The following is a 27,028-nucleotide window of genomic DNA, read 5'->3' on the forward strand; positions in this document are numbered from 1 at the left end:
AAAAAAAATCACAGCACTAAATAAGCGTCTGATTACAAGAATGGGCTCACCCAGTTCTGCCAATGTGTGGGCAGAGAGGGTGATGAAGTTTAGGGAGAGGCCAGTTATTCTGGACCTACTCGAAGGTTTTTGGTACATCCCAGAAAATGGTCTGTAAAAGGATCATTAATCCCAGTGAAAGCCACTGTGAATGGCTGGGTAGCCAACAAGTGGGTTGCCAGGGGAGGGTCTTTTATTTTATTTTATTTTTTTTCTATTTTGAGAAATGGAAGAAGTCTTTTTTTTTTCTTTTAATGACTATAAAGAAAATTCAAGTAAGTACTTATTTAGGTTAACTTACTTAGGTTAGTTGCAGTCAGCCAAGTAAGAGTGTTTAAAAACTTCTCCCTATTTATAAAACTTGGTTTAAAGTACTTGAGGACACACTCAGAACCCACAAATTTTGACCTCTGGGAATGAAAGCTTGTGACTTTATGAAAATACCCTTTTCTGGGTTTTTGTACCAAACGTCAGATCTTAGTTTGATTTCAAACAGAAACCTAAGCTTCTAAAAAAAATAATGTTAACACTTTTTTTTTCCAGAAATGAAAATACTCGCTCACATATGTAAAAAAATGTCTATATGGGAAACTCTCAATGACTCTGAAGAAGACTCTTAGACCTGGCTTCTGGTGACAGATGTGGCAGATGACAAAATGAAGTCTCAAAGGGACAGGACCTTCTAAGAAGGGCCTAGGGTCTAGGCAGGTTAGAAAGTAATTTTGCTACATTTATTTATGCTCGTTCAACCCTCCCAAACACTTCCCACAATGTTATTGGATAAAAACTGCAGGAATTATCACACAAATTATAAACTCAAGATGTGCAAATTGCAAAGTTCTTTAGAAGTTCACTCTACGGACACTGGATAAAATCGAGTGTCTCTTCCTCCGCGTCTTTTCTTGGTTTCTCTGCCAACTCTGCCTTTAACTCTGTCTCCAACATCAAAGTGACAGGTGCCTGCCGTCAGGTAGTACTCGGTGGTCATATATTGTCACGGGCTAGTTCGTAATTCACATTCATCCCTTTAAAATCAGATTGGAGCTGTCGATTGCTGGCTTGTGAGCAACCTTGCAGAGCAGAAATGTAGTTACAGTGTTGAGAAGAAGAAGAAGAAAAAAAAATCAAAAGCAACTTAGGTTTGTCTTTTTTTTCCCCCCCCCACAAAGAGTCGAAAGTGAGATACAGTACTTGTTGAATGACAGACCAAGGTGCTTGGTTAAGAAGACTGCACGGCATTTTTAACTGTTTACGAGATAGTAACAGATTGAGCATCTAACTTCCGGATCGAATTCCTCATGTTACAGAATCAGGAACAGTACTAGACCTAAGAGGTGGACAATTATGCTGCCAGCTGGGCTCTGAGAGCCGCCCTGGCCCTCTCGGGAGTGGGGAGGGGAGCTTGCATTTTCTTCTTGGGAGCAATGCAAATAACCTGATTGGGTTTCCTAACACTGCGCAGAAACCAGTGTTGGTGCTCCCTCTGTCCCCGGGCCCCACTGCTACCTGCCTGACCAGGAGTGACCTGAGCAAGGACGTCCCTGCCCACCATGACACCATGGTGATGTCACTGGACTGGTAAAGCAGGGAGGGACGAAATCCTCGCCAAGTGGCAGCTGCTCTTAAAAAACAAACAAACAAAAAAACAAAACAAAACTAAAACCCAAAATAACAAAACAAAACAAAACAAAACAACAACAACAAAAAACTCAGTGCAGTCAGGCCCCATGGGGGGAAATATATATATATCTATATCTATGATTAAAAGTTGCTTTTTATTGTAAAATATGTTGGAGAGAACCACGTTCTTTGAAACTAGTTTCCCATCTGCCGGTCTGATGCCTTCCCTACAGTGCCTGGAAGCTGGGTTCCTGACCACTTTGCACGTGGGAAACCCAGGTCCCCCAATCCCATGCTGAGAGTGAGCAAGTGAGGGAGGCGGAGGCAGAGAAAGAGAGACCCTCCCTCACCGCCATGGCACCCAAGCACCCCTTCTTCACCAGGGACGCACCCAGACACACCCTTGCAGGTTACTTCCCACTGAGTTTGCTCTTGAAACCAGTGGGAACTGACGCCCCTCAGCTCTGTGCTGCTGGAGAAGGCAGGTGCTGATGAAGCCCCCCTTCAGGGCCCCTTGGGATGCCCCGGAGCTCCATGGCCACGGTTATGACCACCCTCCACCCGCCAGCTCCTCGACAGACACTTGCAGACATCGCGGACGCACCAGTTTCCTGCCACACACCTGTTTGACTCTAATGACAAGGTTAGAACACGAACCTAAAGAGGATAACATGTAAATACTGTGTTATTTAGCCTACAGTACAGTAATCTGGATACAGACAGCAAACGGGGCCCGCGCCTCGGCTGCCCGCACGGTCTCTACTTGCCCACGTTAGATCGGCCTTCGATGCAGATCTTAACCTCCTGAGGAATGAGCGAAGGCTTGGGAAGAGTCAAAGGTGGCTCGTCCTCCGACTTCTCCAGTTTACGGGTCTCCGGCGCCGACCACCTCCTCTTCCTCGTGGCTGTGGGCTTGCTCGGTTCTATTTTGGTGAGGAAGGGTGCTGCAGGCAATCCAATTTTTTCTGGAAACTTCAGTTCGCCGTTCTCAGAGAGCACCTGGGCGCTCCCCTGGTTGATTCCGTTTTCCTGCTCGGCGTATCTGTGTCTGCTGCCAGCCAGGCTGTCGGTCTTTGCGTGCTTCAGCAGGGCACTGGCAGGGTCCACGGGCTGGCCCTTTTTAACAGAGCCATTCTTCAGGTTCTTGAGGGTGAGCGAGATGCAGACGTCCCCAACGGAGAGTTTGGAACACGGCAGATCAAAGAGCTGGCTGGTCCGCTCGGGACAGCAGGACGACCAGCCCTGTCCAAATACAAAAAAAGGATACTCTACCAAAACTTCGACACTGACCTGTGGAAACAGAAGCAGAGGGAGGAAAAGGGAAGGGAACATGAAAAGACAGTTCATAGGTGGTTTCTGCATGTGCATGCACATTGTGCGTGTGTGTGCACACACGCGTACTCGTAATCGAGTATGCACAGAGGCCAGAGTGCATCCTCAGGCGTGAGTTCTTCAGACAGCTACTTCTTTTTCTCTTAGCAGTGGCCACACCCTCCTCACCGCAGCACCCAACACTGCTACCAACATAAAGGTCAACGTGTTGAGAATAAGGACTGGGTGCTCAGTCCTAAACAGGACATCTATATTAAGCCCCCTCTTGGAGGCTCAGGAAACCTCATGGAATGGGGGTGGGGAACATCAGAGACAGAGGCTAGAAGCAGCTCTGGGAAATGCTACCTTCGAGACAGGATACCGTGATTCCCTCAATGACCTGGAGATCACCAAGTAGGCCAAGCCGGTAGCCAGCAATCCTGGAGGATTCTATGCCTGCCTGCCCAGTGGGGGCAGAGATTGCAAGCGCGTGGCTTTTTTTTTTTTTTTAACATGGGTCTGGGAATCAAACTCAAGTCCTCCTGTTTGTATGGAAAGTACATTACCAACCGAGCTATCTCTCTAGGTCCCTGTGAGTGTTTTATTTAACGCAGACACACATGGGCCAGACAAGAAGAAGACGCTGAGAGTTTGTTTACCAGCCTCTCAGCCTTAGAGCAATACTCTGGACCAGAGGGTGCTAACTGCAGCCACCCTCTATTTATCATATGCAGACCCTGGGCAGAAGCTAATGAGACAGTGTAAAGTCCTTCATCGTTCAGAACATTTTACTAAATACCAGGTTGGGGGAGGAGCGTGAAAACCGTCCACTGGTCGCCAGCAACCACAAGGTGCCCACTTAAGGCCCTGCGGGTGACTCAAAAGCCCAGCCATAGTCATGCAAAATTCTGGTCAGGACCAAGATGCTAGGTAGCTCTGTGAAGGAAAGTTTGCCCGTGTGTGTGTGTGTGTGTGTGTGTGTGTGTGTGTGTGTTTTGGGGGGCTGAGCATAATGCTTAGGACCAATGAACTTCAAGTGTTCAAAGAATTTAAGGGGGACATCATCTATAAGGGCTGGGACCAGTAGGGAGGTCTTTTTGGGGACCCTGAAGGACGGGCAGTATTGGAGGACTTTTGCAAGCAGACACTACAGTGACAGACATGGTCCAGCCACCAGGTTGTTGTGCGGGCTGAAGTCTCATGCTCCACCCCTGGGCTCATCCCACTATGTAGGCTTCTTGGATTACTGCACTTCCTTTCTTTGCTAGATTCATAGAGCATGGAAGGATGTTTTGGAAAGAAAGAAAATCACAGCCCATGTTATTTGGAGGGAAATCTCGTTGCTCTGGGCTATTTTAATCATATTAAGGCTGTTAAATATTTCCCCCGCTCTCTGCAGTGGCTAGCAATTAATGTGAGGCTCCTTAAACTCGCTAACACGCTGAGAAGAGGTGTCTACGGAGTGCTTGGCCTTAAACAGGACATCCATGTCAACCCCTGCCAAGGCTCTGGGACCATCGCAGAAGAGGGAGGGCAGAGAGATTGTAAGAGCTGGGAGGTGGGTGGAGTGCTGCAAAGGGCTGTCTTTGGGACATGGCCTGGCCATTGTACCCACACATTCACAGCTATGATCACCTGCACAAGGTACTAATTGGACTTAGCGAGTAACTGGGAAAAAGGAGACAGGGCGTTGGGTGTGCAAATGATTAACACGCACGGTTTACATGTCTGAGGTAGTCAAGGAACAGGTAAAACATATTCTATTATGTTTTCTTCCTGAGTGCCTACTGTTTGTCAGTTGATCTGACTCACAAAGGTAGTTTTGAGTGCTTATGACATGTGTAACAAATAGTACCATTTCAGCTTTCTAAACATATATGTAAAACCATCTTCCCAATATTAGTTATTAGCCAGTGGAATTAGGACTAAATCCCAGACCCCGCAAACATTCCCTTTCTTCTATACTTCCTGAATTTTACCTACATGACATTACAATACGGTTAATAGGTGACAACACTCCTGTGACAGACAGCAGTGTCAACTAAGCAACAGAGACCATGAAAAGGGACTTGCATAAGACAGAGGTCCTCATCTTCTGGAGACCCGTGTCTTCTCAGGGTTTATAGGTTAGATGGTGGCTACCTGTTATATAATTATGCACCCATTTAGACGTCTCAGAGAGAGACAGACAGACTTCCTGACAGTGGCTCCCTTGTTCCCTCCCCCATCCCTATTCTTCAAGTCGTTCAGCTCCGGACCCTGAAAATTGCAATGTCTTCCCCCTCCTTCTTTCTAATACCCACATCCAAATCCCAGATAAACTTGACTGGATTCTCTTCTATAAAGTCTAGATAGTTTCTCACGATGCTGAACACCTGAGTTTTGGCCAAGGCCAGCATGTCACTTGGAGAAAAATGTCAGCAGAACAAGCTTCACAGGACTCAGCTGCCAAGGGAACATTTCTGTGTGTTTGTGTGTGTGTGTGTGTGTGTGTGTGTGTGTGTGTGTGTGTTTAACTCCAAAGACACCTGCCTCCTGCTCAGTCTGTGCACTTCAGACAGAGCCGTCCTGACATCCTGTTTCAGCCAGTGCCCCCATCCATCCCTCACTTCCTTCTTATAAACATTGTATCTTCCTCAGAAGCTTATCTTTTGATGTTCTATTTTTGTACTTTACCCCTACTGTTTCTCACATTGTCTGTAAACTTACACTGCTATTCCCAGAGTTTAGGATGCTTTCGGATACAAGAGATGCTCAGTAAAATTCTAAGAGATAATTTGACTTCTAAAGGGAAAACACTACCATGGTAGAGGTGACCAGTAGAGGGCATTATCTAAGACAATGGAGAAATCACTTTAATTATATATATATATATAATTTTATATTAAATATTCAATGTAAATATAAATTAAATTAAATGTAAATTAAATTTTTATATTAAAATATATATTTAATTTTAAATCACCTCTATCACAGTTACCCTTTTCAGGGCCTATGTGTGCCCCATAGACAGCTTTCTGGCTGGCCCATAGCTATCTCCCTTAAGGTTCCTCTGCCAGCTACTAAGGGGTCATAATTTCACAGGATCCTGTTTTAATTTTTCTTTTCCTCCCTCCCTTCCTTTCTCCATCAGGGATGTAAACATTTCCCAGGATGGTCTTGATTAAGCCTCTAAAGTCAGCAAGTCCCTTGGAAGGAGCATCTGTCATTTCTAGGGGTCTATCGCCTGCCGCCTGCCCCTCCCCTTCCCCTTTTCCTACTGCTCCACTCAGGACACGCACAGCGACTTCCCTCCTACACACTCAGTCCACTGAAGTCAACTCTTCCAGTTGTCCTGGATGGAGAGAGCCAGACACGGAGGCAGCGAGGCCTCAGTTCCCGGTTCCTAACGGTGCGTTTATACCACAGCTAAGGACTAGCTTCTGACACTGTACTTGTTCTGCAGTGTGAGAAACACCATCAAAGCCCGGCAGCGAGTCCGTCAACAAGGACTGTATCTAAACACTATGCACGCACAGAGAGTTCTGCTGTTTGATTGCATATTTCAATCTTAGATTAGTACTGCATCCACACACACACACACACACACACATGGACACTTCACCCAAAGGCAGGGCAGAAGGAAGAGAGGACGTCTGTTGTTTAAACGCGTCTCTTCTTCCTTCCTGAGATTTTCTCTTTGCTTTACCAAGCGTTCCTCGTTCCTCTCCCACCCCGAGTTTGCACCATCTCCCCCTGTAGCTCTTCCCTGAGGAGGAAGCCATCAGCTTCTCTGAAGCTGTTTTTAGTGCTCTGAGAAGGATCTGCGGGACTATGTTCCCAGCTCGAAGCAAAGCAGAGAGCTCCACAGCGAGGACGAAGGGGCCGGGAGAGAGCTACTGATTTCGGTGTTTAAACATTATTAAGAAAACCTATCCAGCTCTTCAGGAAAGTGTGAAAGGATCTGGGAGCACTCTATTTAAAGCATCTAGTCACGTGACTTGGCCTTTTGTGAAAGCATTTTGGGGCTGCTCAGAAAACCCACATCCTTGCACTGGGATGCCATCAAACACAAACCCTTAGTCACAGGTCAGGGCATGGCTCCCAGAACTCTCCAAAGGGAAGACCCCATCAGGAGGCCCATGTTTGGCTATGATGGGCACCGTCCAATCAGTGACCACACAGCTACTGCTGGGACACTCTGCACTGGATGGCTGACATAGTTTCTATCCCCATGTGACTTAACATTATGGGTTAGAGAGGTAGCTTGATGAGAGAGTGTTTGCTGAACATGCATGGAATCCTGGATTCAATCCCAAGTAAAGATACACACACACACACACACACACACACACACACACACACACACACACGCCAAAATCAGTTGTAGCCCATGCTTACACTTCTAGCTATTGGGAGCTACAGTAAGGTTCACAGTCTAGGCCTCACAATAATACCATATTTCAAAAAACAAAACAAGCCACCAAAGACAATGATAAAAGAAAAAGTCTCATCGTCTTGAAATAAAAAGAGTGACCAAAGCCTCAGCAACACATGAAGGAAAACCTCAGATGCATGCTGTCAAGTGACCAATGGTATCCTCCCTGATCTCAACTACAGAACTCTCTGGAAGGGGGCAAACCTAGAAACAGTGAAGATTAGTAGATCTTCTTGCTCTGAGGCGGGACGTTGGGAGAGGGGTAACATGAGAAGCATAAAGGATTTTCAGAGTGGTAAAACTGTTCTGGCTGCTATGGTAAGGCTGGCTACAGGGCCACTTCATTTGTTATAAGACTCTCAAAAGGCACACGTCAGTAAACTCTAATCCAAACTGTGGGCAGCAGTCAATAACAGCCTATCGATACTGGCTCAGTTATAATGAATTTAATACACGGTATAAAGGTTTTTGATTGTTTGTTTGTTTGACGGGTTTCTCTGTGTAGCGTTGGCTATCCTAGAACTCACTCTGTAGACCAGACTGGCTCCCATTCAGAGATTCACCTGCCTCTGTCTCCCGAGTGCTGGCATTAAAGGCGTGTGCCATCCCTGCCTGACTGGTTTTATATTTTAATTGGGGGCTGGAGAATTGGCCCTAAGATTAAGAGTATATACCATTGCTCTTCTAGAGGGCCTGAGATAGATTCCTAGCACCTATGTCAGCCATAACTCTAGATCCAGGGACATCCAGGGCCCCCTCTGGCTTTTGTGGACACTGTACCCATATACAAACTCACACTTAAGACATACACATACACGTACTTTGAGTAATAAAATTTATGCATCGGTTTTTCAAGACAGTTTCTCTGTATAGTCCTGGCTGTCATAGAACTCACTTTGTAGGCCAGGTTGAACTCAAACTCAGAGATCTACCTGCCTCGAATGATGAGATTAAAGACCTGTGCCACCAATAATTTCTAAAATTCATTTTTACATCATACATGTGTGTGTGTGTGTGTGTGCGCGCACACTTCGTGGAGAAGTCAGAGGACAACTTGTGGGAATTGTTTTTCTCCCTTTACCCATGTGAGTTCTTTGATAGAACGCACCTTGTCAGGCTTGGGGTCTTTATCTACTGAGTCATCACTGGTTCTCAGCATAAGATTTAACAGTAAAGAGGGAGAGAGAGTGGGGGGTTGGAGAACTTCTATGTGCACACATAAATCAGAGAACAACCTTGGGTATTCCTCAGGTGCTGTTCACCATTTGTCTGTCTGTCTGTCTGTCTGTCTGTCTGTCTGTCTGTCTACTTTTGAGACAGGGTCTTTCACTGACCTGGATCTAGAGTAGGTCAGGCTGGTTGGCTAATAAGCCTTAGGGTTCTGGTTATGATCTTAGCCTTCAGGAGTCCGAGTCAGGGGGACTGCCAAGAGTTCAAGGTCAGGTTGGGTGACTCCTTAAGACAAAGTGAAGTAAAGCCGAGCTACAAAGGCCACGATCTAAAGCAACACGTCGTCAGGAATAAGACCATCAAGTAGGGGACACTTACGTCCCCAAAAGGTTGCAGAGCACCAGACTTCTTCTGTTTTGATGGCTATGATGCCCAGGTTCCTCTCAAACTTCCAGGCTCAAGTGATCCTCTTGCCTGGGTAGCTAGGACTACAGTCCTGGGCCACCTCATGGGTCAAAGGACACACACAAACAAGAACGGTTGACATCAGAACTGAGAGGAAGTAATTGGTCCATAGACCTAGCACGTGACCTTCGCTCAGGCCGCTGAGCATTTGTGTTGTGGTGAGTTTGGTTTTGTTTCTACCAGACTGAACATAGATACTGTTGAGCACGCTTCTCTGGGTAGCTAAGGGAGCGACTGTTCCGGCATATTTACTGCTTGCATGAGTGCCTAGACTATTTTTAGGATCCAGCTAATCCATTAAAACATTGCCACCAGTGACTCACAGTCCACAGCAGTCAAACCGAGAAATAGTGCAGTGAAAGGAAAAGCCATCAATCCGTACACAGTCACATAGCGAGCACAGCATCCCAGCCCACCATAGGAGCACGTGCACCTCCCCACACCGGGAGAAGGAAGCCGCCAAGGCAGCAAGGGAAGCAAGTCACCTCAGGAGGACCTGGGAAGTGACAGACAGCCCTAATAACACAGAGCTCAGCGCAGGGGGGAGCAGCAGCCAGAGGGAAGCCGTGGGCCAGAGCACTTTACAAATGGCACACTTGGCAAAGGCACTGCTGAGAGCATCCCGGGTGCTCTTCAGAAAGGCTGAGACTAGGAGCACAGGACGGAGATGGGCAGGCTGCTCCCACTGAGACACTGAAGGACAGAAGCCAAAGGCAGCCAGTGGTGTGCTCTTGGACAGGAGCTCTCCCGGCAGTGAGACAGCTGCTGAATTCTCACAGACCCTTGGTTTGTACACGGGTACTCGTGCTGCTCTGAAGGGGGTGGACTTCCGGTCCTCACTCATGTCTGACTCCTACTGATGGCTGGGTACCCAGACACATGCAAGCTAGCGCAACCATTTACACTGCCTAGTAGACACGGGAACAGTGGCCTTCCTCAGCACAGGGGCAGACAGTAAGTAAGGAGTCAAGCTCAGGGTGGCTTGCTGGGCTCACGGAGAATGCCATCTTTCTGACTAGTGTGGAGATTTCTTTCTGAAGATTATTTTTGGAGCATGCAAAGGTGGGTTTTCTCTTCAGAAGCAAACCTCTCCCTTCTCAGGGTCAAAGCTCCTTACAGAATAGTGGACACTGCGCCAGGTGCCAGGGTTGCCCGGGTATGGAGGGCGGAATCAGACTGGGAGAGTTTGAGTTTGAAATATCTACAAATGCATTTTCCCAGCTCACGATGTGCTTCCTACTCAGCCATACCACGATACTAATGCACTAATTCCTTTTTCTTTCCCTTTCCCTTCTTTACTCTGGGTCCCTTAGCTGAGACATACCTGAGGTTTATGCTTAACACTTGGGGAACAGGAAGTGGATTATATTTGGGAACAAACCCAAAGAAAGAAATCTGATGCCCTGTGGGGCTCCCAGGCTGAACCAAGGCACAGCAGGAGCAGGGGCAGGGGCAGGAAGGGGAGCAGGAAGAGGAGCAGGCGCAGCAGGAGCAGGGGAAAAGGAAGAGGAGAATGAGGAGGAGCAGGAGGGGCAGGAGGAGCAGAGGAGCAGGCAGGAGGAGCAGGAGGAGGAGGCAGAGGAGCAGGAGAGGAGGAGGAGCAGGAGGAGGAGCAGGAGGAGGAGGAGGAGCAGGAGGAGGAGGAGAAGCAGGAGGAGGAGAAGGAGGAGGAGGAGGAGGAGGAGGAGGAGGAGGAGGAGGAGGAGGAGGAGGAGCAGGAGGAGGAGGAGCAGGAGCAGGAGCAGGAGCAGGAGCAGGAGGAGGAGCACTGCCCCTGACTTTGTGGAATGTGCGACTTGTCCACCTAGAGAGGAAAGAGGCTTGCTCTCCTAGGTAAACACAACGATAGGGACAGATGCTTATAGCCTCCCCCATAGCGCTGTTCTACAAGGGTGTAACAGTAGTACACTGTGTAGCAAAGCTGCAGAGAAGGTGGGTGACAAACGCAGAAAAACATTTTCCTACTGTACTATTACTACGTCATCATGAATGCCAGACAGGCAACATTGGAGGCATCTTTCCACAAGAGAAGTTAGGATTCAGCTCCTTAAAAAATAGTGGCCAAGGGCGTGGGGACATGGCTTCGTGGATAAGGGTATTTGCCTTGCAAACAAGAGGACCTGAGTTTGAATCCCCAACACCCATGCAAAAATCCAGGGTGGCTATGCACGTTTCTAACTCCAGCATTGGAGAATAGACATTTCCAGGGCGTGCTGGCCAGCCAGGCTAGACTAAAGGAAAGGGTCCCCATCTGAAGGTAGTAAGGAAGGGAGGTAGAGAGATAGAGAGGTAGACCGCCAACAACCTTCTTTGGCTACTTCATGGAGTCTACGGGCTTTTGCACCTACACTCTTATACATATAATTCTCCCCTACCTCTTTCTCCTCCCTAACACACACACACACACACACACACACACACTCACAGTCACCAACACAGACCCCTACTTCTTTTCCTACAATATCCATGTCTGATTGGCTGGATGTCACTAGGATCTCCCCTGAATAAAATTTTAACTTTTGATTATGGAAGCAAATAAAACCCAACCAACTTTGTCCTGGAAGACAGGAAATCAAAAGTTTAAAACAAAAACAAGCAAACAAACAGATGAGGAAGGTGAAGGGGAGAAAGCTTTAGTAGTACTGTCTGGAGATGAATAAGAAACATGCACACATACATACACACACACACATGCACACACACATACACACAATGCACACATACACACACATGCACACATGCACACACACATACACACACATGAACACATGCAATGCACACACACATGCACACATGCGCACACACACACACACACCCACAGGTACACTCACACACGCACACAAACTCTATAGACAGACAGACACACATACACACCATTGACACACACACAGACACACGTACACACACATACACACACATGCACACACACATGCACATGTGCGTATAACTCTATAGACAGATAGACACACATACACACCATAGACACACACATACACACATTTATCTCATAGGCAGATGCACATGTACACCATAGACATATATACATATGTATACTCCATAGACAGGCAGACATACACATGCATACACCATAGACACATACATATACACACACCACATAGCTACACACACATATACCATAGACACATACATATACACACACCACATAGCTACACACACATACATCATAGACACACATATATACACACCACAGAGCTACACACACAGACAACATACATACACACAGATATAGACAAATAGACAGACAAACAGACAGACAAAATCCAAAACAACAATGAAAAACAAAACAAAACTCTACAAGCCCAGAAGACTGTCTTTACACAGCATCCTTAGGTCAGCCTGCTTTAGAGGAGGGACAGCATCAGCTGGGGCGGGGGCATGGTGGCATTGGGAAAGCCACTTGCCCCACACAAATGCTCAGCTGGGCTTCTAGCTCTCCTTACCATTCCTCAGTGTTCTCTGGCAAGGACCTTGAAGGTTGTCTGAAGCAAACCAACCTTGCAGATCTCTGCTCCTGCAGGATTGATGCAGGGTCCCAAAGCTATTTCTGTCTGAGAGAAACCGTCTTTCTTCTATCAGTTCCCTAAGTGATTTTGTGATTTTGCTCCAGAAGTCCAACAATTTGCTTATTTTTATATTTCCCTGTGGATGCTGCTCTGAGTTGCATCTAACCAGTTGCACAGACCTGGACATCTGCTCAGGCTAAGGAGATACCGGAGAGGGAAGGCAGCCATTGCGAGATCAATTAAGTGTGCAGTCATTCTCTCTCCCTTACCAGGCTCCCACTCTCCCCCTTTCTCTCCTTCTGGCTCTGTGATTCCAAGCCTGCTACTCGTGCAAGCACTGCCTGTGGAGCACTTCAGCTACGATGATGTCAGCCCATCTCTGATAGGCTTCCAAACTAAAGCCACAAATCACTGGTTAGGTCTGAGCCTTGTACTTTTATTTCAGTGGCCCCAAACCCAAGAAGTCTCACTAGCAGACCACAGGCCTCTGGTCTAACTTTGCAATATCACTTTTCATCACAGGAGAGACACAGATGGTTTGTCTGTTCATCATGATGGTGGGACCCCCGCTGTCAGGCAATGATGTGTGTTTGGGGGGGTGGAGGTGGGGAGCAGGGTCTGACCTCTCAGGGAAGCCAGATCCTTCACAGTTAGCATATTCATTTTGAGGAGTTCTGAGCAGGGGCGAACACAGAGAAATTGCTGGGTTTCAATTTCCAGCACTGAAACAAATAAACAAATCAACACTTTTCCTGATTGCCTCTGGTCAGAATCTCAGTTCTAAGAACTAAAACTGAGGAAGAACACATCTTGGTCTGTTTTCCATGGTTCACCTAGGGCACGAGAGTCCACTGCACTGACGTCATTTTATGTGACAAGTAAGCAATAGCTTTACATGCTCTAAATAAAAATGTCACCACCTTTTCCTCGGAATCAGAACTTTCCAGAAAGTTTTCTTGGTCTTACCAAATACTGAGCAACTGTGGCATTTATCCATAAAGAACATTCTAGGTTAAAAGGCTTCAGGGAAGCAGGGCCTGTGACCTCCACCAAGATCCACATCTGGTCTTTTGGGAGATGTGCCCACGGGGGGTGGGGGGGGGCAGGCCTGGCTGATTCTCTGCAATGTGGTCAGTAAAGCTGGTGTTCCACATAAATGGGCCCTGGAGTAAATGCTGGAAGATGACTTAAGATTCCGGCAAGGAGGCTGAGATGTGGCTCAATTAGTAGAGTCCTTCTCTAGCAGGCATAAGGTCCTGGGCTTGATTCTCACTATGGAATAAACTGGGCACAGTGGTCCGTGCCTGTTATCCCACAACTCTGGAGACAGAGGCAGGAGGACGAGAGATTCACAGACATCAGTGAGATACTGTAAAGCTGAGGACATACTGGGTGTCTGTATTTTCCTACTTTGTGATTTTTTTTGGCACTTAGTCTAGGTCATGTGGTATTAAACTACCCCTCCCCCCTCCTCATATGATCCCAAACTTATAAGAACAAGAGCCCCGCCCCCTGACACATCTTCAGGACCTGCCATATTATCATATTATCTGTGGTTGCTCTTAGGGGAGCTCTTCTTCAGCACTGTGTGCGTTCTCTCTCTCTCTCTCTCTCTCTCTCTCTCTCTCTCTCTCTCTCTCTCTCTCTCTCTCTCTCTCTCTCCTTCCACATCAATTCCGGATCCCCAGGTGACAATGGGAACCCTACCTGCCAAAAGCAATCACCTTCTCAGGAGATGACAGAATGGGGGTAGGGGCCCCCTACCTGTAAGACCCTGGTGAGGTGGTGAGGGTTACCTGGGCTCGGTGTTCACCAACAGCAAATTGTATCACGGCCACACCGGGGCTGTGGCTGTCCTCGATCCTCTCCACAGTACTGGAGTCGATCTTGAGGTCATTGCTAATCTCTGCACTCTGGATGAAATCCTCCGTCTTCAGATCCTCTACTTTCTTCAGCTCCCCGTTGGCCAGCTGGATGATGGAGCCTTTCATGAAATATGGCGGCAGCGTGGGTGATGCCGCGGCAGGGGATGCCACGGACTGTACCACCGGCAGGTGGATCTGGGCCTGCACCATGGCTGGGTAGGCTGCCTGGGTGACCAGAGCCTCTGGGTTGAAGTTCTCGCTCTTGGGCAGGGCGGTGGTGACAAACGTGTGAGGTACTGCAGCAAACTGGGGCGATGACGTCACTATGGCCGAGGCTGCCCCAGGTGTGTCCATGTCAGGGCTGCCCACTGGGATGAGCAGGGGCTGGGTACCTGGGATCACCAGGTGCTGGGGCAGACCACCAGCATAGGTGATTGCTTGTTGCTGGCTACTCAGGTAGCCGATGACAGGCGGTTGAGCGCCAGCATAGAAGGCCGTGGCTGGTAGGCCCACCGGGAGAGGCTCTGACGCGCTGTGTGTGGTCTGAATGACCGTGTGGGGGGACAGCGCGTAGGACCTGTGGCCGGGCTTCCCTAGGTGCAAACCGCTCTTGTCATTGAGGGTGGACGGGGAGGCCTCTCGATGTGTGGCCTGCTGTGTCTCCAGGTCGGCTGAGGGTGTGCTGCTGTTGGGCAGGACCATCACAGATCCACGGACCCCGGAGGTATCACGACTGCTGTAGTCTGCTGGGCTCGGGTGGACCACCACATGCCTGGACTCATAGGGGTGAGGCACTGACTTGCTGCTCGTCTTCCCCAGGCTCAGCTCCACAGAAGATGACGCCCCATACCTCCGGCTTTTCTCCATCTCCCCATTGAGGACCTCCTTGGCCTGCATAGCCTGCTGCAACCTGCTGCTTTCTGCTTTTTTGGTGGACTCTCGAGGAACAAAGTGGCCTCCGGCGTCACTGTATTGCACGACCACCTGGGATGAAGGCCCCAGGGTGAGCGTGTGCGGGATCATCGTCTGATGGGGATGGAGGTGGACCGGGATGGGTGGAGATGTTGCCCGCCCGGAGCTCTGCGGAGAGCTGGAAATGTGAATGTACTGGTTCTGCTGGGTAGGTGGAGGGGACCCCGGGTTGACTAATCCCGCAGCCCTGCCGAGGTGCTGCTGCGGAGGGGGCTCAACCTTGTGTCCTGGTGCCTGGCTCAGACTGCCCATGTTGGCCAGCAGGGTGGAATATGCCTCCAGCTGGGAGCGCTGTGATGGAGTGGTGGCCCCTGCAGCCGAGGCCACCGCACTGGTGACTGGGTTGCCTGGTGGGGAGATCAGCTGGGAAGGGATAAAGCCCGCGTAAGGCCCACTGTACTGGGAGGACCCAATGAACTGGAAGGTATGTGATAGGTGGGCATACTGCACAGGAGACACCGGCGTCCCTGACTGAGGAGGAGGGTACACGGTGGGCAGCGTGTTGGCTGTGGGGACCGACCTGGGGGCACTGGGTGGGGAGTAATCCAGCCCTGCGGACAGTGCTTTATGTAAACCCATTCCTTGTAAACCGTGCTCCCCGGAAGTCCCTGCTGGCCCGTGCCGCCCACCCCCGTGGCCGCGGCTGCCAGGGGTGCTGGGGAGCCATGCCACACCCTCCACGCAGTGGTTGTCGCTGGGCAGAGCAGTGGCCTTCTCCTCGGAGGGCCGACTGGTGGCGGGGATCTCACGTTTCTTGGGAGGCAGGCATTCATTGCTCCGCTCTTGGTTAGATTTCATTTTTCGCCGTCCCCCCTCCACGGTGGCTGTTTCACTGTCTGGCTGGCTCTGGTTTTAGTCTGATAAACAGAGAGTCACATTGGATTTCTGTAGGGGATCCAGGCCCTTCATGAGGAATCATCTCCCCGTGGGTTCTCTAGGCTGGCAGTAGCAGCTCTGGATTCTGAGAAGGAGAAGAGAGCAGGAGTCGGGGGATAGGGACAGGAGAGAGAGAAGAGAGGGGGAAAAAAATCAAAACATCAGCTCTGGGGGAGAAACCTCACCAACCAATCAACCCACCCACCAACAAAAACACTATTACCAACAAGATTAAGAGGATACCCTCTCAGTTGGAATTGCAAAAGCAGATTATGGCCCAAGTCTAAAGAGCCAGTAAGAATCAAGAGAGTGACGAAGTTTAAGGGTGTCCTTTTCTTAAATATTTGCTTATTTGATTTATTTGTGTGTGTGTGCCTAGGAGAGTTTATGCACATCAGGTATATGTGCCAGTGCCTAAAGAGACCACAAGAGGGCGCTGTGTCTCCTGATACTGGAGTTGCAAGCAGTTGTGAATCACAGTGCAGGTGCTGGGACCCTGACCTGGGTCCCCTACAGGAGCCGTAAGCAGCTGTCTTGACCACCAGCCATCTCTCCTGCCCAGATGTGCTTTCTTAATAAACTATAGAGTAGGCAGCCCAGCCACTCAAACATTTCTCCGCCCCTTCCGTCCTCCTCCAGCCTTTCTTCTTTTCCTGGAGGGTGGGTGATCACTTTTTCTTTTCTTACACCATCTCCTGTTGCTCAGGCTGGCCTCACATTGGCTACCTTTGGGTAGATGATGCATTTCTGTAAATTGTTTTCACAGAAAGGCTGCTACCATTCCCCATCATGACTTTATCTTCGTCCAGGGAGGTCCCAAGAGCTAGGCTTTGTGAAGGAGCAGGTTTGGAATGGAGATGCCCAGTGAGTCTTTGGGTTTTTTCTTCAGCTTCAATGACAGAACCAATACTCTTAAGATTTCACCTGGCTTCAGGGCTACACTTCATCTATGGAAGTGCCCCCTATTCTAACGGTGCCTCCCACAATGTACCCATGTACCCCAACTCAGCAGCCGTATCGGAAAACAATTCTTCTCACTATAAAGTCTCCAGGGAGTTCCAAGTACAGTCATTTATAAGGAAACACTGAGACATCTTTGAGACAGTTACAGAAACTACAGTTTGTTTGTTTTAACAAACCAAACACAGTATGTAAGATGAACTCTGACATGTTGGCTCATGTAATCCCAGCACTCTGAAGGCTGGGGCAGGAGAATGACCACCAACTTGAGGCTTCCTTGTGCTACGATATGAAACGCTGTCTATAAAAACGGTGCATAAACAAGTACATGCATGAGTGAAGGAGGTAGAGCCAAGGCTTTGAAAGTTTCCTTAATAAAAGTTAGGCGCTTGCTTTACCCATGAGCCTTCTCTTCCTTGTTCGTCTCTGAATAGTCTCTCCCCACCATCTCCTCCTCTTCTCCCCGGAAGGGGCCTGCTCATTATGAGCAGGAGAGGAGATATTTGCCAGACAAACCGCAACCACGTGTCCAAGCCCAGCCACGTAGTGATGCCAGGAACTCTTATGGAGCGATCCCGTTTCAGTCTCACGGAGTCACGGAATTCTGAGTCACCACCCCTGTGTGAACGATGTCTACCTGGCATGGGGCAGGCTGCCAAGGTGAGCAGTGCGTAGCATGCTAGCAGCAGGAGACAGGAGTGCTGCCCATGGGGAGACGCTGTAGAGGGAAGCAATATCCAAGACTCTGATTTGGGGAGCTGCATTTCTGGGCTTGGAACCTGAATACATTTCCTTCTCAGATTCCTATTCCTAAGATCTGACTTGTAAACAGACTCCTGAAGTAGGATATGGTCATGAGTGTCTGTAATCTCAGCCCAGGAGGAGCTGGGGCAGGAAAATTAGGACTCTGTGGACCAGCCTGGGCTTTATAGTAAGTTCCAGACCAGCTTGGGCTACACAGAAATGCTCTGTCTAAAAGGGGGAGAAAGAGTAAGCAAGCAGGCAAACAAAGACGCAAACAAACAAGAAGCCAAATCAAAATGGAAACTCTAAGCCCTTACCAAGCAGAACTGAGCGCATCCTGCGAGCTCTCAGCCTTTAACAGTTCAAGCTATTGAGGAAGATCCACAGTGCAGCATAACCCTTTGCTCAGCTCCTCATCCTTGTATCACAGAACTCCAAACTGGTCTCATCCAGTTTACAGTATGTGTGTGTGTGTAGGGGGTCTCATCACTATTGCCTAAGACAGGCCAGCTGGTCTGCGAGCTTCCAAGGATTCTCTTTTATCCAGATTCCATCCTGTTATAAGAGTTCTGGGGTCACAGATACATGGTATACTGTTCAGTCTTTGCATAGGAGGTGCAAACTCACGTCCTCGCCATTGTGTGGTAAGTGCTTTGCCCAAGGAGCCACCTCTCCAAATCCCACTTTCCACCTGGGGCAGGGTGAGGATGGTTTAATAACTCTTGCTTGTTTTGTTTCAACATCATGAAGAAATACTAGAGCGAGGTGGTAAATGACACAAGAAGCTGCCCCCCCCCCTGAGTTTGATGGAGCAGACAGAACCTGAGAGTGCAAATGCGTACGGGAAAGTGGAGGTGTAGCCCTGAGCTACTTCAATAGGAAAGGGCCCCTCACACCGACAGGGCAGCCATTAAACATAGGGGACCAAAGGAAGTCAAAAGACGTAAGTTACTCGTGCTGACGAAATTAAAAATAGCATGTACCTGAAGATGTAGAAAAAACCGAAAGTGAGCAAGGAGTTGTGTTCTAAATAACTTTATTCTGTAGGATTCCTTCCTATGAGGAGGACACAGCATCATGTATACCCAGTGTTTACAAATCCGTTGTAAGGACAGACTAAAATCAAACCCCCTAAGTATCAAAAGCATTGTTTCCTTGTGCTGTCTGAAAAAAAATATTAATGCCCATCTTTTGTCTCTAGACTCTGAGAGTCACTCTTAAGAAAGAAGACCGTTAAGCTTCAGCTTTAAAAAGTCTTATTTTACTTTATTTGTCTGAGGGTTTTGCCCACATGTATGTGGACTACCTATGTGCCTGTTGCCCACAGAAGTCCTAAGAGTTCCCTAGGAAGTGGAGTTGTTGGGACTTGAACCTGGATCCTCTACAAAGAACAAACTAGTACTCTTTTTTTTTTTTTTTTCTTTTCTATTTTTCGGAGCTGGGGACCGAACCCAGGACCTTGTGCTTGCTAGGCAAGCACTCTACCACTGAGCTAAATCCCCAACCCCCAAACTAGTACTCTTAACCACTGATCTATCAGCTTCCGCTCTCTCCTACCAGCTGGCAAGGGGACATGATCACTCAACCAGAGCAGAGGTCTACTCAGAGAACCGTTCCGCGCGCCCCCTGCTGGCGGCACAGGTGCACCGCCCCATAAAAACCGCCACAGGATTTCATTAGGGAAGTTCGCGCAAGAGTGATATGTCAGAATAGGAAATGAGAACATTTGCATACAGTAGTAGTCCCAGCCGGAGTGGGAATAGGTTAATTAGCTCAAGGCAGCTCGGGGGAAGAAAACGCAGGGGGCATGAAAAGTCCTTTCAAAGCCAAGTAAAATGTCAAACACATTCAGTCTTTAGCAACAGGCAAACAGAAAACTGCCTGAGCGCAGGACTGCAGTATGCAAAACCATCAAGCTCCCATGAAGGCCCAAACGGTTCTCAGAGGCACAAGGATTTATTTGTACGACTTAGCTAATAGAGACTGGCTGCCTTTTCAGCCCTCAACACTAGCTCGGCTGCTAATGAGCTAACAAGAGATATCAACTGTATGCATTCATTTTTTGTACCGAGGAACAGACCCGGCACCTTGTGGCTGCCAGGCAAGTAAGTACTCCCCCGTTTAGCTCCGTCTCTCGGCATCATGTATCACCGCTGACAAATTCAAACTCATTCTGAAAAAGTACCCACTCGTCAATAGCAGCACCATTGCTGGAGATTAGCTTTGACAGAACGTGATAGATGGAACAATTAATAAAGATGCAGGAGTGTCCCAGGCTGAACTGACCCAAATCTCATCATAATTGCTAACATTTTAAAATTTTATAATTAATTTATAATAATTTATTGTCATAATTATTAATTATAATAATAATAATAATAATAATAATAATAATAATAATAATTGACATTGCTGCCAGCATGCATGAGGCCATCCAACACCACCACTATGGAGCTGGTTCTCTCTGTCTATCGTGTGGGTCTTGGAGAATCTGACTCAGGTTGTCAGACTTGGTGGCAATGCCTTTAACTCACTGAGCCATCTCTCAACCTAGAATAAGAGTTTTTAACGGAAGAGGGATCTTGCTATGTTGTCTGGACTCAAGCTCTTCTTGGTTACGGCTCCCCTGTTGCTGCCATTCTAGGCATTCTCCTAAATGTGGGAGTGTTTACCACACAAGATGGTCAACTGGAGGTGATGAGTTCTTTCTCTCTTCTACTAGCTCTCTGAAATGTCTACATCTTCACAGAGGAACAAAGTGGTACTGGATCCTGCGGTTTTCACTAAGCCACTAGGGGGCGCCATGCCACACTACCATGCAGTGGGGCTCACTGACATTTTCATTACACATATATCAATATATTTTGTTCTATTTTTGCACACTGCCCGTCCGTCCTCCCTCCCTCCCTCCCTCCCTCCCTCCTTCCCTTCCTTCCTTCTAACTGCTCTCCTCCATTCCCCAAAATACTAATAGTTGTTTCTTCTTTTATGGCGCGCTCTCTCTCTCTCTCTCTCTCTCTCTCTCTCTCTCTCTCTCTCTCTCTCTCTCACACACACACACACACACACACACACATCTCAAAATCTGTACAGAAACATGATTTAAATTTGTAGGCCTGTCCCACTGTTTGACATTGTGACATAGAATTTTTAACCTAGAAAGTTCACACTTCGAAACTGCTGAGATTTTTTTCCCCCACAATATTTCCTCCTCAAAATAAATCTGATGATGTTTTAAGAACTTTATAATTTTGTACTGGCCACATTCAAAGGTGTAAAGGTCACCCGTGGTCTGCAGGCTGGGTATGCCTTTAGGACTCATGATGCTTTTGCTCAAGTTTGGTTCCATTTTTTTCCCCTACTATCCTGTCTGAGAAGTGACAAGATCCTTCTGTGCTGGTGATGTGAGGATGGGTGGCCGCCGGTTTTAAGGTCTGTAAATAGCAACTGGCTGCTTAGAATGGAAGGTGCTTCTAGAATTCGACACACACGGCCTTAGAAAAACACATTTCAAGGGTGAGGAATACGTGATGACGATGTTTCTACACACACGATCCTGACATTCTCAGTGTGAGTGAGCTGGACTTCCCCCCCCACTCACCCGGCTTGCAGAAACAAGAGGAAAGAATGGAGAAGGCTCATCAAAATTAGGCCGGCTTCACCACTGCAAACCTGAAAATCCTAAGCACCAAATGTTCCACAAATCCCCAAGTCTGTGTGCAGCCACAGGACACAAGTGAGCAATTCCACACCTGGCCTCACATGGTGGATTTGAGTCACAAGGTAGGTTCACTAAAAATCTTACATAAAACAAAGGTGATTTTCTCCATTGGTAAAGCTCAAATACACGTTTGGGTCCCATTCTTAAGATCTCGTTTTACGTGCAAAAATATTTAAAACTGAGAAGGTAGTAAATGAAGAACACGTCTTGTCCTAAATACTTTGGATAAGTGATACTTAACCACGCTAAGAGATGGGACCCTTGGTTAATGACAGAGGACATGGTGAGACTTCTTGGGGTCCTCACCTCAAGCCTTCCCATTTGACTCAATCACCAGAAGAAATTCTGGATGCTATAGACAGAGGTCCTTCAGTTTGGTTAACACAACATCCTTGGAGTATCCAGGAATGAGGCAACTGTCATAATGAGACAGCCTCGGGATTGACTGACTGGGCTTGCCTCAGAGGAAGTGGGTCTGTATTCGCCACTTCACATCTCGCCTCTTCAGTGGGCCTTTGATGCTGTGTCAGCACAGGGCCTAGGACAGGGCTTCCCACGCTCTCTTCGGCTCTGCACTGCTCACCATTTCATTAGTGTTTTGGTTATCATCTTTAGAGGTAGCAGAAGGCTGGAAGGGATATTTAGTGTGTTGTGATTAATATGCAAATATATCCTCAGAGGCTGGAAGTGATGGCATAGAACAAGAAAATTAAGATTAATGAGAATAAAAATAAATGCCCGGCCTTGGTTTTAATAGCTCAATTAGATTAGTTTGGAGAGCTCTGGCTTACAAATGGTTTAAACGAAGAAGTCTAGGACTTTTTTTTTTTTTTTTTTGAGACAGGATCTCAGGTAGCCTAGGTTGGCTCACAGATATGCAATGTAGCTGAGGATGACCTTGGATTTCTGATTCTCCTGCCTCTGCCTTCTGGGTGTTGGGATTACAGATGAGTGATGAGCCCAGGGGCATGAGTCTGGACCAGGATGGAGGGGACGAGGCAAACATCTGGCTTGAGACATCTGTAGAAGCTGCTCTCACAGGGAGAATGCGGCTGCAGCTCGTTGTGGCCAGTGTCCTTTGGCTGCCTGCCCACTCTGGAATTCCTGGAAAGGCTTAAGACAGAAAATGACCATCTGGATCCAAACAGGTCCCAAGAGGTTGGGTCGGAGTTTTTTGAGAAAAGCTGGAAATGCCTTTCTGTCAGGACTTTTCCTGGTTTCAGTGTGGAAGCAAAAACGATTGAGCTTTCCAGTGTCCCTTGTGCCAGCTTCCCAAGTGCCCACGTGGCTGCTGATCCACCACTTAGGCTGGACGGCTGGGAAGGGTCACGGGAACCTTCAGGGATCTTGATCTGGTCTAATGCAAACTGTTTTAAGGACAGGGGAAGGTGGCCTTCCATGTGGCCACAGCCCCGAGACTGCTGGGACAAGGAGTCAACTCATCAGGGAAGCATTGTCAGAAAGGGGAGGAAGTGATTCTGCTGTGTTCAGCTCTTGGCCATGTCCTGTAACCCAGCTTCCTGTAGAGCTCATGAAACATTTCTCCGTAAAATATCAATACAAAATGTTAACGCTATTGTTAAATAATGATAGGGAGGTGACACTGATGTGATCTTTCTCTCCCTGTCTGTCTGTCTGACCTGGTTCTCCTTATTCCCCTGAATGCGGAGACTGCCGATGTGTCCCATCCTGTGTGGCTGCAACCGATGAGGAAGGACCCAAAGCTTCGGTGTAATGACAAGGACATGGCCAACCACGGTGTAAGGTCAAGGAAAGGGCAGGTTCCAATCCAAGCTTTCACTTCTACCTGACTACATCATCTTCTAAAATTCCCTTTCCTCCTTAATGCAATTTTTATTTTACTTGAATAATGCATACGCCCTGTTTAGGGAGATAATTACTTACCCGACGTGTAATTTTATCAGTAATGTCTCTGCTGATCAAAAGGGGAGACACTGACTTGCACAGAGCCTGGTATAATGTCCAATAGCTCAATCAATGCTAACGGTGATCCGTAGGATTCTGCAGATATCCCTTCACTGCTGCCCAGCAATCAGCTCCTGGTCCTGTGATGACATCAACCCTCCCCTTTCAAACCACCCCTCCTGTCAAACAGCTGGGCTTTTCTTTCTCTCACATCTGCATGGCTATTTGAAAGTCCATCGTCTTTCTTTGCTTAAGAGACAGGGCCATATTCATAAGCATTCCCAGGACAGGATTCCATTCACATCAAAAGGATCCGAGAGTGATTCCACACAGAGAGAACGCTCAGAAGGGCTGCATGTGAAACTCAAGCGTGGCATTTTGGCAAGGGTTAAGCTCGGTTCCTGGTCTTACTGTCTGTACTTCTATACTTTTTGGATGAGTAATTCCCAAAAGGCATTGTGGGGAGACGGAGAATCTCCTTCCCCCACAGGGAGGACTGCCAGCAGACTCACACACCACACACACAGACACACAGATAGACAGACAGACAGACAGACAGACAGACAGACACACACACACACACACACACACACACACACACACACACACTTGCCGCTTCTCTGCACAGCAGTAAGCTAAGTGCGCTGACAGCTACATCCTGTATCGTGCGCCATGGGCCACCAGGGGGCCGGACTTCCTGAAGTTAGGATGGACCAAGACTTCTCAGAGTTGAGGATGTGAAATTTCCTATCTAACTAGAAGAATTTATTTTTTTTAAAAAGGAACTAAAGCACTCTGGGAAGGATTTAAGGTATTCTTTGCCCTTGAGGCGAAACTTCCCGAAAATTCTCAAGTTCATTTGCCAACAACTCTCAGTCAAGGTTGCTCATACACTGGTTTCCCTTCTGTGTGGTTTTCCAGTCCGTGGGTAGTATGGTTTGGGTGTAACCTGAAGGTTCACATTTTAGAAATGCAACCCCTAAAGCAACACTGTTGGGTGATAGGATAGGGTCAGTGGGGAGGGCTCTGCCCTAAGAAATGACTACTGTCATTATTTCAGGGATGGGTTAGTCATGGCAGGTATGGGTCAGTTGTGGCAGGTATGGGTCAGTCGTGGCAGGTATGGGTCAGTCGTGGCAGGTATGGGTTAATCATGGCAGGTATGGGTTAGTCATATCAGGTATGGGCTAGTCGTGGCGGGAGAATGAAGCTGGCGTCTGATGAGGTTTGAACATGAAGTGTTGTTCCGTGGGCTCTTGGGCTCTCACCTGGATTGAAGCTGGTGGTCATGTTTGGGAAGATTGTAGGACCTTTAGGAGGAGGGAGGCCCTCACTGGAGTACATGGGTACTTAGACTTTAGGTTTTATACCATGGCTTCACTTCCTCTGGGCTTTCCACTGCCCTGACTGTGAACCTGGGATAAGACCAGCTCCCTCCTGCTTCCCCTTCAGCATCTTCCCTGCTACAACGGACCTTCCTGCTTAAGTTGATTTTTGTGGGGTATTTTTGTCACAGAAATGTGAGTCATACGTACACATATAGTGAGGTTTATATTAACCAGGGTGATCGGGCTTGGGTGGGAGGGATATAGAGGGAGGCGCCTGCTCACAGTGTTGGAGAAATGTGGGCAATGCATCAGGCAGCTTCTTCCTGACATGACATCCTCGATCTGTTCAGTACCACCAACACACCTAGACATCTTCCACAGTCACAGGACACTAAACATCCCAACACCACGAAAGCAGGACACGGTTCTCACCCTTCATTTTCCAGAAGTGTGAGGATGTACTTTTCAAATACTTTTATGCATGCACACAGGAAACTGCATATGTACTGGATACAAGATCCACTGAGTCTGTGATCTTACTAAATGATGAGCATATGGAACATAGCCCTGAGAGACAGTAAGGCTTGAAACCTTAATGATGGGTCATAAACTTCTTGTCTGCAGAACCCAGAACTAATGCTAGCCACACATTGCACTCCCAAGGGAACTTGTAAACACAAGACCAATGCTCTATCCACTCTAGGGCAGCCGCCACCAGAATGCCTGGGGTGGGGCCTACAGTAGGAATTTATTCATGTGCTCATTCATTTACTTACATCTGTCTGTGTATGTGCATATGCACATGTGTGTACAGGTATGTGTGTATGTGGGTCAGAATGCAATCTCTGGGGTTCTTTTTTTCATTTCCATTTTAAAGATTGGGTCTTTGGCTGGCCGGGAAATTACCAAGGAGGCTGGTCAGCTGGCCAGTGAGCCCCAGGGATTCTCCTGTACCAGCCCCTTCCCCAAGCCCAGTTCTGGCAGTGTGCACCTCAATGTTTGGCTTTTTAATTTGGGTTCTGGGGATCAAACTCAAATCTTTGCATTTCACTGACTGAGTCCAACTGCTCTCCAGCCCAACTCCTGGAATGCAGAAAACATACACCAGGTGATCCTGATGGGTAGCCAGAAGTGGGAACCCGTGACACAAAACACCTCAGAGTTCCCTTTAAACCCCACCATCCCTTACAAGTCCATCTCAGCGACTTTCAATGCAACTGCAAATTACCTCCATCACCCCTCCAACACGAACACGGCGTGCTCACCTCTCCGCCTGGACTCTAAAGATGAACTGATATGTCCACAAGTGAGGGGCTGGAAAGACCCATTAAGATTGTATTAAACAAGCGAAGCCATGGGAAAGAAATGGGAAAATAACAGCTGCTGGGAAGAATGGGGAAAAATTCCATGGGTTCCTAATGCCAAGACATGGCTTGCCAATCTGTAAAGAGTTAGACACAGACTTGTTCCATAATCGAGCAACTCTGTTTCTATAGGACACCTCTGATGGCTAATGTTCATTGTCAACTTGCTGGATTTGGAACTGCCTAGGAGACACATTTCTCTCTCTCTCTCTCTCTCTCTCTCTCTCTCTCTCTCTGTGTGTGTGTGTGTGTGTGTGTGTGTTTGTGCATGAGCTTGCTTCCAGAGAGGTTTGACTAAGGAAAGACAACCCATACCAAACGTGGGTGGCATCATTCCATTGTGTAGGGTCTCAAGATGACTGAGAAGGAAAACAAAAAGGAAATGAGCTAATAAGGACCAGCACTCATCTGGTGCAGCTTCCTGAGTATGAACAATGTGACAGCTGCCTCATGCTCCTGCCACTACAGCTAGAACTTCTCTGCCTTCCTTTCCACGGTGGACTGTGCTTTCGTCAGGCATTCTGTCCCAGTGACAGGACAAGTGATTAGTATAGTATCTAAAAATCAAAGAAATCAGCTCAGACAGACACCGGAACCCAGTGTCCGCAGCAGTGTTATTTATAATAGCCAGAATCAGTGTACTGACCCACATGTCCATCAACAGAGGGATGGAGAAGCAATGGGGTATGTTCCCTCATCATACTACCCATTCCTGACAGAGGGCTG

General features: G+C 47.9%; 1 protein-coding gene across 4 annotated transcripts in view; it reads right to left on the reverse strand.

Moving 5' to 3' along the window:
• Nucleotides 1-1,795: 1,795 nt before the first annotated feature.
• The window catches only part of Atxn1 (ataxin 1), a 286,644-nt gene continuing 261,411 nt past the window's right edge, over nt 1,796-27,028 (reverse strand). For all 4 annotated transcript variants that reach the window (XM_032919591.1, XM_032919589.1, XM_032919590.1 and 1 more), the window contains 2 exons: nt 14,343-16,344; nt 1,796-2,949 (listed from right to left, as the gene is read on the reverse strand). In XM_032919591.1, the coding sequence (XP_032775482.1) occupies nt 2,419-2,949; nt 14,343-16,181 (2,370 nt within the window). In that variant the 5' untranslated portion in view covers nt 16,182-16,344 and the 3' untranslated portion in view covers nt 1,796-2,418. The remainder of the gene's footprint in view (nt 2,950-14,342; nt 16,345-27,028) is intronic.

This window comes from Rattus rattus, chromosome 14, assembly GCF_011064425.1.
Source record: "Rattus rattus isolate New Zealand chromosome 14, Rrattus_CSIRO_v1, whole genome shotgun sequence".
Taxonomy (NCBI): Eukaryota; Metazoa; Chordata; class Mammalia; order Rodentia; family Muridae; genus Rattus; species Rattus rattus.